The sequence below is a fragment of the Corvus kubaryi genome, unplaced genomic scaffold (genome assembly GCF_017639235.1).
Source record: "Corvus kubaryi isolate FWS band 111438036 unplaced genomic scaffold, C.kubaryi_AGA036_p1.0 split2-37374, whole genome shotgun sequence".
In the NCBI taxonomy this organism is placed as follows: Eukaryota; Metazoa; Chordata; class Aves; order Passeriformes; family Corvidae; genus Corvus; species Corvus kubaryi.
Window position 1 is genome coordinate 5,912,490 of NW_024582082.1, and position 14,268 is coordinate 5,926,757.

General features: G+C 48.0%; 1 protein-coding gene across 5 annotated transcripts in view; it reads right to left on the reverse strand.

Moving 5' to 3' along the window:
• Positions 1-227: 227 nt before the first annotated feature.
• Positions 228-14,268, reverse strand: part of TCF7 (transcription factor 7) — a 72,836-nt gene continuing 58,795 nt past the window's right edge. For 4 of the 5 annotated variants that reach the window (XM_042014794.1, XM_042014793.1, XM_042014796.1 and 1 more), the window contains 6 exons: positions 12,813-12,923; positions 12,435-12,597; positions 12,115-12,222; positions 9,472-9,520; positions 7,832-7,904; positions 228-3,982 (listed from right to left, as the gene is read on the reverse strand). In XM_042014794.1, the coding sequence (XP_041870728.1) occupies positions 3,682-3,982; positions 7,832-7,904; positions 9,472-9,520; positions 12,115-12,222; positions 12,435-12,597; positions 12,813-12,923 (805 nt within the window). In that variant the 3' untranslated portion in view covers positions 228-3,681. The remainder of the gene's footprint in view (positions 3,983-7,831; positions 7,905-9,471; positions 9,521-12,114; positions 12,223-12,434; positions 12,598-12,812; positions 12,924-14,268) is intronic. The other variant, XM_042014797.1, reaches the window with a different exon arrangement.

The window sequence follows — 14,268 nt, forward strand, 5'->3', positions numbered from 1 at the left end:
GGATAAAGGGATTAAGTGTGGGGGTAGGGAGAGGGAAGGCTGGGTGTCAGTAGGAATTGTAGAAAAAATATTTTCTTCTTCCCCTTGGCTTACTATTTCAGTCTTACCCATTTAAGGTTATTGGCAGTTACTCTAAAAACTATTCAAATATACAAATGCTGAAGGGAAAAAAGAAAAGCAAGCAGGAATTGTCTTGAATGCTAAGAAATAGTTATTTGAGAGTTTGATAGCATTTTAACTTCCAGTGGCCTCTTCTGAACAGCCAGTCTGGCAATTACTTTATTTATAAAGCTATAAACATACTTTGAACATAAAAGCCAAAAAATACAAACTCAGTGAAGTAAAAAAATTAAAACAAATGATGGATCGTCATTGGACAAATGAAGGTACAGCTGCAAAACATTTTCCCCTGCTACATACATACAGTGGTTTTACTTGTTTTAATGAATTGGTACTTCCATGACTTCTACATTCAGACTGATTTCAGGAATTCAAATATCTGTTTCAGGAAGAGTTAAAACTGCTGTAAAATAACTAGAAAAAAATTCTTGTTGAGAATCTCCTTCTACTAAAAAAGAGTATTAACACAAAATAGCAACACTTCATATAGCAGTTCTAAAGACACTTTTTTTTGGTATTAATAAGAGTAACTTTGTTTTGGCATTGGTTATCAGCCGTGGGACCATGGAACAGAAGTTGGTCATGCTGTTTTGTCTTGGAAAGGGGCAGCCTAAAGGTATCTTTTTGTGTGTGTTGGAATAAAAATGAAATTTTCTCAGTTACCCCAGTATAAACTGACTGTAGTATATCACAAGTGGACATTCTGAGTTTATCCTGCAGTAGCTGGAAGCACAGGGTAAGGTCTGGCCATAAACCTGTATGCATAGAGCAGAGTACAGGCAAAACAATGCTGTGGGTGTGACTGCTCCAGCTCTGGGGCTCTGAAAATGCTTCTGTGCTACGACGGCCCAGGGAACGGCTCCTGGAGAGGGGGTGTTAGGTGTCACTAAAGAGCTTTTGCAGGAATCAGTTGGAATAACAATAGTGAGAGGAGGCTGTAATGCAGATGAGCATTTTGCTGGTCGAGGCAGGGACTCACAACACCGTGGAGGGGCCAGAGGAGCCTTGAAATAAGTGGGTGAAAGTCCCAGAGAGTGAAATGAATGAGGGCTGGTCTGGGTGCCTTGGCCAGTTTAATACTGATCAGGACTTACCCTGAAATTTCCTCTGGTGTGATTTAGACACATCTGCTTTTCCTTTTATACCTGCCTTTGCTTTGCTGCTAAGTTACATCTGTCATCCAACCATGCAGTACCAGTCGGGTGTTAAGTTACACCAGCCTTACACCCAGTGTGGGGTACACCAGGCTATGGTGGCTGGTCTGTCATCTGTGGTGTCTCCAGTAGGTGACACTTGTACAGCACCTTACAGCAGAGGGTCTCAGAGTGACAAATGATGAGCTGAAACAGCCATTTTCTAAAGCTGGTTTTTTTGTTTGAAAATCAGATGATTAAAGAGACCATGTCAGATCTGGCAAGAGTCTACTGAGCTCCTCTGTTCAGCACTGGAACATGCTGTTGGCTAAACTTGCTAAAATAATTTAAAATGAGCAGATTGCATATTTATCTAGTGCTATGTAATTAACCCTCTGAGTGCAGTCAGTACACGAATGTACAGTTGGCATTGGATCAGGTAATGCTATTTCTCCAAGGGTTAAAATGGTTCAAACTTCAAAATTACTCTTTGCAAGTCAGGTTTGTGCACGTAGCTTTCTATCAGTGCTTCTGAAGTTACATTTATACAGGAGAGGAATCAAGAAATAGGTTTAGATCTCCTAAACTAAAACCAGAAATAAAAAATCTACACTACTATAAGCAAAACTAGCTAAATAAAGGGACTAAAGCCAAAGCTGCTCTACAGACTAGTTAGGTTTAGATTTTTTTTTTTTTAAATTTTAAATCTTTGAGGCATAAACTTGGTTAAAAAGTTATGTTTAATCCAATGTAAAAAATTATGGTTTATGTTTTTGCATTAAGAAAAAAATATAAAAATATTTTGTACATTATAAAGGTCATCTTAAATTTCTTGTAGTTCTACAATAATATTACTACATAATTTGTATTCAATACTCCAGAACCTATTTATCAAGTAGGAAAAAAATAGTGCCCCCTCTACCTCTGTGTGGTGTCATTTTTCTCTTCAGCAGTCTGTAATATATTTCTTTCAAGCAGGAAAAGAGTCTGCACTGGACTAGACTGTGGTCTCTGAAAAGACTGTAAACCTGAAGTAAATCCAGCATTTGGAATTATTTGGGATTTACACCAGTTCATGGAGATCATAATCCATCCACAGTGTTTTTTGTTTATCAAACTCAAAATATAAATACAATACCAGAAACCGGTAAACATTTTCAAGCTGAAAAGAATACATTAACATTTGGCATCGTCATTGGGGTGGAGGGAGAGTCTTTTAGAAAAAGCTAGAATAAGATTTTTTAAAAAGTTCTACACTGAATCATGAAGAACAGGGTTCCCTTCTTGCCGAGGGTACGTACAGACGGATGCCTACAGCCCAGGGCAGGGTAGTGAGTGCTGCTCTGCTGCCACACTGCCCCGGGACAGGAGAGCTCACACCTCCCCCCTGTCTGCTGGGCCAGCGTGGTCCTCAGCCCTGGGCTAGTGTGATCCTGGGACACTGGCCAGCCTGCCGGGGCTGCTGGCTCCCCACATGCCCTGCCCTGCTCACCGCTGTGGAGGTGCAGAGCTCAATCAGAGCCTACAAAACCAACAGACTGATTTCTGAGGCTTTGCCCAGCCTGTCTGGTGAGATTTCTTACCATCCACATCTGCAGAGGACAATTCCCAACAGGAGGGCAAACCCTGCATCTGACTGATGCCCTGAGCAACTATCAGCCCTTCTTCCAGTGGCCGGTCCGTGCTCCTTTGCCCAGCTGGTGCTCCCTTTTCCTCTGCCGTGCTGTACGACCGTGGAATGGGATATGTCTGCACAGAGACCTGTTACCTGAAAACAACATCTTCCTGTTCTCAAACAAGAAGTTAAAAAAATTCACCTCATTGGTTTAAATATTTAATGTCTCTTTTACCCGGTCGGATCAGAACACCGGCAACGCTACGTTTACTTTTCGGATATAAGGGCTTTAAAAAATGCTCCTATTCCAGCTTTTCCAGCTCCGTGGTGTAACGGCTATGAGAGATCTGTGGGTGACTACACTTTCAAGCAGCTCGGAGGGCAGGGAGCAGAAGCCAGGGTTAGACTGACAGCACCTACCACCTACAGCAGCAAGCTGGGGATGTGACTTTGCTCTCCGCCACACTTACAGATAACGCAGTAAAAAAGAAACCAAAACAAAACCCCAAACAAACAAACAAAAAAGCATCACAGGGCAGGGACAAAAGGCTCGTTTACTCATCAGCACTTTAAGTTTTGGCAAGTACTTATTTTTTACGTTTTTTTAAATTGCTTTTCTATTTTTATCACCCCTCCCCTCCAAAAAAACCCCAACCAAGTGAGTTTTCCATCATCCTTTAAGTCATCGTGTCGCCAAACTTTGCGTGTTTTACAGTGAGATGGGAATTCGGCTGGGCCTCTGGTCCTCGTCCAGGTGCAGCGGAACCAGGTGGGCGAGCGGAGTGCCCGGCGTGGCCAGCGGCTGGCGAGGGACTACGTCCCCGAGGAGGCGCGGCTGTAGGCGGGGGGCGCGGCGGGCGCCGAAGAGCGCCGGGCGCCGGGTCTGGAGGGGCCGGAGGCGGGCGGGAGGTGTGCGGACACGGGGCAGGGGTCGGGCTGGTCGCGGTGCGCGGGGTCGGCGGGGGCTGCGAGCTGCTCTGACGGGAAGGCGGAGGGGATGCATCGGAGTGCGTCCGGTGGGGATGGAGGGGAGTCTATAGCACTTCCATCGGAAGAAACTGGGCTGGCACAGCGTCCTTCTCCTTGTAGGTACCGAATGCACTTCTTTTTCCTCCTGGAACAGCGGAGACAGGCCTCTGTGAGTAACGGGAGGGTCCCGGCACCCTGGGGGATCCGCCGTCCCCTTCTCCCCGCGGGGCTGGGATGGCGGCGGCGCTGCAGCGCTGCGGGGACACCGCCGGGCGGCGCCTGCGGGCCGGGAGCGGGGCCCGCGGGAGAGGGCTCGGCCGCAAGGGGAGAGGAGGAGGAGGGCATGAAACAGCAGTAAAAATCAAAATGCAGTAATAAAAATGAAAACAGGAAAAAAACCCAAACCCAAAATAATTATCAAAGCCATGAAATGACAATAATAATAAAAATTTAGAATAATAATATAAATAGTAATTAACACCCAAAAAAAACCCCAAAAAAACCCCACAAAAACAAAAAATCAAGAGAGTAATAAAAATCCAACCCGTGAGGTCATTCCTCACCAGCCACCACCCCAACTGCTCGAATTCTGGGAGGCTGTGTGGGTGCCTGGCTCTCATGAGTTCGGGACTAAAGCACTGCCGTGGGTCCCCTCCCCACCTGCCACAGAGCCCACGCAGGGCCCACGGGACACTCATGTGCGCTGGTGTCACAGGGCAGGTCGGCACCACTGTGCTTAGCAGCGCCAGGTTGTGCCTTGCTGGGACACTGCCCTTCACGCCAGTCTCGGCTTTTCTCATCCCAAAATCTGAAGGTTCCAAGACCCCATTTCCCAGCACTTTCCTAGCCTTGTGCACAGTATCATCTACTTAGAACCACAGACTGGTTTGGGTTGGAAGGGACCTTAAAGCTCATCCCATTTCAACCTCCCTGTCATGGGCAGGGACACTTCCCACTAGACCAGGTTGCTCCAAGTACCATCCAACTTGGCCTTAGCACTCAGCTCTTCTCTTCTGCTCTATCTCTGCATCTGAGTGTACTTTCCATTCATTCCCACCTCAGTGATGCAGCTGAGCAGAAAGTGCTCAGCAGCCATTCAGGAAAAGGGAACAAAATAGCCTGTGACTGGCTGGAGGGAGATGGTCTGAGCGTGTCTGTGGTCCTGCTTCGAAAGCTGGAACAGTCCCGAGGCCTTCAGAGGACTTGTTGCTCCTTGGAGGGCAGATCACCCTTAACCTGCTCACTGAGCTAAGGGAAAATCAGCCCTGACAGAGCTACCAATCACACTTCAGCCCGTGGGGTTCCTGGGCAGGAAATGTTTGCTGTGACCTCCCCTTGGGATGTGACCTCTCCCCTGGAGTATAGGTACAAAATGCAATGTGGGCAGGCACTGGGGAGAAAGATTTGGCAGAAGGATATGAATGGTCCTGCAATGGTGACAGACTCAGTTCCATGCTTCCATTCTGTGGAGTGTGATAGAGGTCATCAGCTGGGGATGGCTTTACTAACCCAAAGGGGTTTTTACAGGACAGTACCCATCGGGGGCAGTTCTCCTCTCCCAGCTCTGCTCTTCTAAGAAGAAATCTGCTGGGAGCAGGAAGGTCCTGAAGGCAGCAGCACCTGAGAGCAGGGACCAGCCTCCCTTCATTCCTCCTGGAAGAAATGTTCAGGTTCCCTACTTGTTTGGATGTTATGATTTGGGGGTCTCAAAAATACAAGTCACACATCATTCTTGCTGTAGCTGGGTTTGGCCATGATTCCTTCACATCCTGTGACAATTCTGTTCAGTATTTATCCCAAGTTCCAGGTGTCACCTTGTACTTCCAGATTATTTTAACTACCCCCTGGCTGTCCAGAGTCAGTCCCTACCCTATCTTGTCTTCGCTCTTTGCTGAGCTGGTTTTCCTTCTCTCCATGTGACAGATCCCTTATGTCACCTGCTTTGGGTCCTTGAGCACCTCAGTATAGATCCTCACACAAAAGAGCTTTCAAGATGTCACCTTAATAGTATCGAGGGGATAATTCCTCTGCTGGAGACTTTACAGCTAAAACAGGTAAAAGAACATCTCCCACCTGGCTGTCTCATTTGAGGAAAACTGATCAAATGGAGAACTTGCTAATGCGGGCACACACCTTTCTTTGATCTTCCTAATGAAAAACCAGACCCTGTGAGAATGTGTATTAACTAGTCCAGTATTAAACATGACTTGCACTGGAAGTGAACAAGAGCAGTGCTATTCCTGCTGTCAGTGCCATCTCTAGCCGTGGTGACCCAATTAATGTGATAGGAAACACAACAGCTCAGCTGAACCGAGTATTCAACTTGAGGGTATTTTCCATGGGCAGTAATCCCCCAGAGACAAGCCTGAGGAGGAGCTTGTGTTTCCCACAGACATCTTGGGAGTAGCTGCAGCATAGAGTTTCAATGACCTGTTTAAGATTACAAGAATGTGTCCATTGATTCATTCGATTTAAAGAAACAGGGAAAAAAGCAGATGTGATACTACAGACTGCTGATAATGGCCCAGTCCATGGGCTATGCTGAGGTGGGTGTTACACAGCTAAAGGAACTGTTCCCTCTCTCTTTGGGAACTGCAGCACCCTGGAGTGTTTGTCCAGGGTATGAGGGAGGAGTGTGAAAGCTCTAGAGCAGGAACACTTAGTCTTAACCAGTTAACCTCTCCTGTGGAGTGGAAATCCTCCTGTGGAAGTTGTTCTCCACAGGTAAACACAGCACATAGGACAGGAGCCCCTGAGTGGCAGCAGCGCGTTAGTACGGGAATTGCAGAGCAGCTCTGGCTGACCAGGGCTTGGTTACACAGGGTACACGAGAAGAGCATGCCAAGGTGTCTGGGCACTCCAGCAGCCTGTGTTAATTGGGAAGCGGTGCAGAGGAGAAGCTGAGTTCAGAGCTGGAATGGAGGCAGAGGGAAGGTGGAAGAAGTGCCCATGGAAGAATGGGGCACTCAGCCTGGCGGCACAGCTGCAGGGGGCATGGGGGGTTCCAGCAACCCCCTCTGGACATTCAAGTATTTATGAGACACTAAGGGAGCTGTGTCCAGATTCTTAATCAATTAAAAAATGGTGCTTGATGACACTACCCAGGGAATAAAAGGAGAGCAGGGAGCTCTGCTGCTGTGGCACATTGACGTGCAGGAGGTGAGCTCATGTCGGACTCAGGCCCAGTGACTGGAGCTTGGGGTGCAGCAAGGTCTGGGCCAGATTTGGGCCGACTAAATGATTTTAGACACTTCAAGCTGAAGTGAGCACATCAAGCAGTACTTCCACCTTTTTCCTCAATGCGTTGGTGCAAAACTGCAAATTGCAGACCTCTGTCCAAGCTGGAGTCTCTCTGTGCTCTGGCACCGAGATCCAGAAGCTCCTAGGAGCTTTTTCTGCCTGGCTGCCTTTGCAGGCCCTCTGAGCCAGACAACACTTGGTTGATGCACCAAACTTTACTATTGCCTGGCCAAATCCATCTCTGGAAGCCTGAAGGGCACAGCACTGCTCTGTTTTGCTGCTTGAGGCTGTCCCACCCCACCCATGGTGGATACTGCAAAATTTAAGGCTCAGGAAGAGCTGGATCTTGAAATACATGGTTAGCCCAGTATAAATAGGACAAAGAAACCCATTAAATCCTCACTGCTGGCCCTAGGGTGCCACTAATGGGATTGGAAAACACTAATGGAGGAAAAAAAGCCTCATGTCAGGGTCACAGAGGCCTCCATCCTAGAAATAAGCTTTTAAGACCAGGGCAGTCTATCAGCTGAGGAATACGTCCAGCACTAAACCAACACTGCCCCAGAAGGGATAAGAAGCCCAGACTACAGCCTGTCCCTTGCAGCTCAGAAAACTCCTGAGGATGCCCAGAGCACAGCCCATCCCTGCCTGGACAGAGCAGCCCCCACTGGCATTGGGATGGCTGCGGGAGGACACTTGGAGCTGAACCCACTCTCCCAGGAACACCCAGCAGCGAGGAGATGCCGATACACACCTGCACGGGCCGCACCAGTCCGTTTGTTGGTTGAGACCAAAGCGAGCTCTGCATTTCTTAGGAGAGGCAGGATCTGAACACAGAAGCATGCGCGGCGGAGAATGGGCAAGGCAGAGGCACAAAGAGGAGGAGGAGCACGAGGAAGAAAAGAGGCAACATCATTTTAGCCACTTTAACACACAACTAACAGACTAAAATCCCATTATTTTCTGCTACAGAATGGCACTGGCACCACCTGGAAGAAAGTGATCGTTAGGCAAATATCAGTGATCACTGCTGACAGCTGGAGGTGGTTTGGGAAACAGCTTTGAGAAACATGGGCAATTACGGGGAAATTCACAGCTCTTCAAATTTCTTAAGTCTGGAAAAGCTGCCAAATCCCAGAGGCAATGCCTGACTCCTGTGTCTGCATCCTTACCTGCTCCCTCCCTTTCCAGCAGCGACTACGTGCGCTGCCAGCGAGCTCGGACTGTGCACGGAGAAAAGAGGAGGAAACGTTGCAGAAGCAGGCTGAAAGCAGAGTTAGCACCAAGGAGACCCAGGCCCAGGGTATTCCACCCTGCCCCCCATCATAACCCTTCCAGTTTTAATGGAAAAGCTGTTCTCCACAGCCTTTCCTAAAACGTTGCTGTTTTACTGTATAATTACAAGACTCATTAGGGTGAAGCCCTGTTTGCTTTCAGGCACATCGTGTTTTTTTCTAGTGTTGTAAATGAGATTTGAACAGCACATTTCTGTGCTGGATTCAGCCTCCCTCTTTCAACCACCATCAATGTCTCGTGTACAACCAGTGGTTGGTTTTAAATCTGTAACAGGCAAAATTATCATTTTTGTATTATACAGACAAAACATATATATGCATATAGAAAAATACATAATGCACTCTACATAAAGGCCTAAAAGCTTGTATTCCTCTTATCAGACTCAGCAATGAATGAGATCAACAGTGCTAATTAAACTGTAGGTATTACTGGGACACATCTCTTGATAATGATTCCCTTTATAATGAATATTTATTGGTAGAGTTAATATTTATTCCTGATATGGCAGAAATACTTCAGAAATCAGCACATGAAGAGCCTTGGATGATGGGAATGTGTCTGTGACCAGCTGAAATCTGTTGAAAGGGCCTTTTCTAATCAGCAGGGTGGTACAGGGAGGCAGCTGGTACTGGGGTTTAGTATGACTTTGCTTCAACTCCACATTACTTTGACATAACAACCAAACTTGGGTAGTCCCATGAATGATCTTCAGTCCTGCCACTGCATTTCATCCCACACACAGCATGGATGCATTTGAGAGGAGTTTTCTTTAGTTAATAACATCTGTAGGTCTGATGGGGACATTCACCCTGGATATTTTCAATAGATTAAGGCTAGTGATAGTTCATATGAAGTTATTATACACCTGCCAAAATCTGATCTTTTCAGTTTCCACACACTACCCATGTTCTAAATCAAACATGTCTATTAAAAAGTCACAGAAAGGTTAATTTACCATGTCTTAAAAAAATAACGAATGTGTATTTCTCTAGTTAAGCTCAGGAGAATAACAGAAAACATGGTGAAACACAACAACTGCTTCGGATTCTCCCATCTGAGCAGGAAAGCTGAGACAGCTGCCAGGCCGCACGCACTTACCTGAGTTGGAATCTTGCTGCTTTTCCCGTGTTCGTCTCTTCTTTTTCCCCTAGGAAATCAAAGGAAAGGCCGTTACCTGTGCTCCAGAAAACTGAGGGTGCTGTGCAGGGTTTTTGGGACTGGACTGGGTGCTGGGGATGGCTGCTGCCTCCCAGATGACCAGATCTGGTAAGAGTCACGGTGCTGCTGGCTTAGCCCATTCCAGGAAGAGATGAACTGAATAAGGCTGCAAAGGGACTACTCAGGTTTATCTATGAGGATGTCCCCTTCCTTTCTCCTCTTCCCACTCCAATGGTCCTAAGAAAAAACTCAGGAGGAACTCTCAAAGTGAAACCCATGTGTGCTTTTGTGCACTTGCTATGGCTTCTGCACAGCACACATTCCTTCTGGGCTGGTGCCTTTTCTCAGGGATTACCCCTCATTTCCATTACCCCCGGATCCAGCACCACAGGGCACTTTGGCTCAGCACTTTGCATGAGATCTGTGCATATTTAGAAACTGCAATAAACTCAAGAGGCGATGGCAGCCATGTCCCCACTCCTACCCCCATGTCTGCTCCATGCTCTGGTTTATGAGTCCAGGACCATGCTGCAAATGCAGCTAAGACCCAGATTTATGCTGCAGGCTGTGTCAGAAGGTGTGAGAGAAAATGCTAGTGGATGTAAATCAGCTGTAAAAAAGCCAGTGCCTGTGCCTGCGCTGCTCAGCACCTCTGCCAACTCCTGCCAGAACTCCTTAGCCCACTCTGATGCACCTCACCTGGGGATCCCACCCATTATTGCTTTAATTAATGAATTGATAATTTAATTAATAAGTTTATTGAGATTAATATAATTAAACAAGATTTGCTGCATGCAATGGAGAGAGTATGATCAATAGCTGATGCTCCTGTTATATTCTTATTCCTCCTCCTCACATTTCTAAGAAGCACTTGGTCCATTTTAGAACCTTCCCTATTTCCAAAACATGCTTTAATGTGGTACCTTATACCCAAACAGAAGTTGGTCCTTGATATTCCCTGATTTCAAATGGGAAATAAAGCTTTAGGAAATCCCCAGAAATTTATTTTTAAATAATACTAATATATTTCAATGCTTTTGCAGTTCTGAACCCATCTCTCATTCTTCTTTCACTAACAAAAAAGTCCTATTTTATCCCCAAACTGCCTCTGTGATTCACAAGATGCTCATCCCCTAATGAGCTGATTAATGAGGGCACAGCAGTGCAGGAGCAAATCTGGCTGTGTGGAGCAGGCAGCTCCCAGGGCTGCCTTTTGACCTGTGACTTCTTATATGACTTTTTGTGGTTTGAGTGAAGGTGGAAAGCTCTGAGCTGTGGTAAGCTTTTTCTTCAGTGGGGGAGCAACTGTATTTCCTGCCTGATATCCGCATCACATGCTTCAGAAGTAACCTACATTCCTCCTCCTCATCCTCCTCCTCCTCCCTGCTCAGCTCCAGAGAGAAAAGCATCTCTTCCAACAACCAGAACACCCAAACCAGCTGGTTTACAGTGCTGGGAGGACCAATATGCACCTTTGGAGCCCACTATCTATCTTCTGGAACAAGGAACCAGCCCCTGGCTCCCCAAGGAACCAGATGAAGATGATACAGGACTTGGATTTCCATGGAGGATGTGCTTGGTCTTGGAGGAAGATGGTGTCATGTTCTCAGCAGTGCTGCTGCCCTCCAGATGTTAATGCCCTCCAGATATGTGCCCATCAAAATGTGGGGGCTTCCCATCACCTCTGCTTTTTCTGCATCATCTCTGCCCTCTGTGTGTGGGGGGACTTTGGGGTGGTTTGGGTCTGTTTATAGGTGTTTTCTTGCCCCTGGTGGAGTTTAGTCACTCTGGAAGGAGGGCTGGAGTCAGTGTGGGATGGATGGGCACTCACTGTGCAGCTCCCAGGGTTAAGAAAGTGTCTGTGAGGGAAATGATAGAGATTAAGATCAAAAGGACAGAGCCCATGAGAGATATCTGAAGACTTAGGTGTCCTTTGCTTTAGTTCTCTAATGAGCTTGTTAGGCATGTAATAGCAAAACAGTCATGAAAGTCACAAGAAAAGACTCCCTACAAAAAGAGCCACTATTTTAAATCACAGCATCATATAATGATTTGGGTTGAAAGGGACCTTAAACACATCCTGTTCCAAGCCCCTGACATGAGCAGGGACACCTTCCACCAGACCAGGTTGCTCCAAGCCCCATCCAACCTGGCCTTGAACACTTCCAGGGATGTGGCATCCACAACTTCCCTGGGCAACCCATGCCAGGGCCTCCTCACCCTCACAGATACCTCACCTGCTGTCCAAGAGGCACAAAGCAGTTTGTTTCCATAAAATTGTATTTCCAAGGATAAAATTATATTTCCACAGCACTTAAAAGCTTCTCTTCATTTCTACTTGTATTTGCTTAGACAATAAGCAAATAAATGCCTGTGGTTGCTGGGGGCTGTATCATTCATCCTTTAGACAGGCAATAAGCCAAGAGGGTGTTCAAAATACTCCTGAAATGTGAATTTCTATGGCTCTTGTGCTGCCAGGAATGGCACTGCCAGGACCAGGTGTTTGGTAAATGCCAGCTGTCAGCCCCCCAGATCATTTTGGGCCATGCCACAGGGCGGGGGTCCGAGCATGGTGGCACTTACGTAGTTGTCTCTGGCAGACCAGCCAGGGTAGAGCTGCATGTGGAGCTGCCGTTCCTTGCGGGCCAGTTCGTAGTACTTGGCTTGTTCCTCCCGGGACAGCGCATGCCACTGCAAGGACAAACAGCAATGAAGCACGGCCCCGCTGTCCCCTCCCAGCCCTGCCCACCATGGCCACCCTGCCCCAGGGCACATCTGGCCCCCTGTGTTTGTGGGATAAGAGCACCCGGATTTGAAGCAGATGCTGGTTATGTGCTTAAGAGTAGCTGCAAGGGACAGGGATGTGGCACTAGGTGATGACACTGGGCCCCGTGAGCTCTTACCCTCCTTCCCAAGATCTGGTTGATGGCAGCACTCTCTTTCAGGGTGCACTCGGCGATGACTTTCGCCCGCATTTCTTTCATATACAACATGAAAGCGTTCAGGGGCTTCTTAATAGTGGGCTTCTTGGCTTCCTTCTCTCTCTTTGGTTCTGGTTGAGGTTTCCTTGGTGGGAAAAAAGGAGGGGCTGTCAGCATCAGAGCCACCAGAAGACTTGACCCCAAAACAACCCAACAGCACGAGCAGGTGGGGGGCCCGAGATCTGCTCCTCAGATGCAGAGCTCAGTGTTCATCCATCCTCCTCCCATACGAGCACTAAGGGTGATAAATGAAATGGGTGTTGACGTGCTGGTGCTGCTGAGCCAGCACTTCCCACTCACATGTTTCGGTCGTAGTGCTCCATCTCTTGCTTGCCGGAGTGGGGCACGATGGCGGGGTGTGGGATGCCGGTGGTGTGCATGCCAGAGCCCAGCATCAGCGGGTGAGTGAACCTGCAACAGAGAGTGGGTGAGCCGTGCTGGGAGGGCTGCACCGTGCTGGGGACACTGCAGATGCCGGGCAGCCAGGGCGGCGTCTCTCGGAGTGCACTCTGATGTGGCGGAAGCAGACGGAAAGCAGAAGACATGGAAAGCACGCAGGTGCTGCTGGGCTGGTGGGGGCAGGCAGTGCCCACCACCCCTGGGTCACCCTCGTGCCATGGCTGGTCAAGCCATGGGCACGTGGATGGAAAGGATCTGGTGCCACAGTGAGGGAACCCGGCTGCAGCAGGAGCCAGCCTGGCTGAGATCAAGGGTGCTTTCACCCAGCAGTTTCAGCTACTCAGATCTCTGTTGTTGCAATATCTCATTAGCACTGCAGAAAGAAACAACAAATTCAACCTGGCACTTGGATGGGAGAGATTAGGACCACTCCACACCTACCTTTTAACAGAAATAGACTAAGTCTGAACATGAACCCAACTGCAACTCTAGGAGGTGCACCTTGCCTAAGCAATGCTCTCCACAACACGGGCTGAGATCACGAGAGGTCTCATTAGCTCTCAGGCTTCATTAGCTCTCTCCGGAGTTTTGGAGGATAAAGCCAGCAGAGTCAGCTTTGCCAAGCTTGCCACTTTATGACTGGAGCTTGAGATGGCAGAATTGCCCATGGGAGATGAACTGTTCATTAGATATGCTGGCACGAAAAGAAAAGCTGTTTAATTTAATCCACCAGCACAGTCTGATCCTTATCTGACCAGGTGTACTTTCTCGGCTGCAGCAGTGCTACAAAATCCACCCCAAAATCCTGCAGGCAGGAGCTCGTGGAGGCTGCTGAGGCCCCACAGGGAACCGTTACCTTCTCTTGCCTTCACTTTCAAGGCTGTGCAAGGGTGATGCCTTGCGAGAAAGGAGGCCTGGCAGCACTCCCTCCCCTCTTCCGCAGGATCGAAGGTTGCACAGATCCAGGTTTCTGCATGGCTAAGGGCTCGCATGAGCAAGGGTTTGCATGGTTTTCCTGGGGGAAATCTCCACTAACAGCTCTTCAGGACAACACGAAGCAGAAGCAAAAGCTGGTGTGGCCCTGGCATCCCTATGAAGCCACAGGGGCTTTGCCCAGCAGCACACCTGAAGAGCTGGGCTCTGTGATTCCCATCCACAGGGGATGCATTTTGCTCACCCGAAGGCAGAAGCTGTGCTCATATCTCACAGAATTGACTTGTGCCAATGGGAGGGCAGGAAATCACTGCCCATTCCTGTCTTGCTTTTAAAGCTGAGACCAAGTAAACCAGATCCATCTCTGCAGAGCAAAGTGGTGGTGGCAGCAGGGACACACTCAAGATTAGGGTTAGTGACGTGG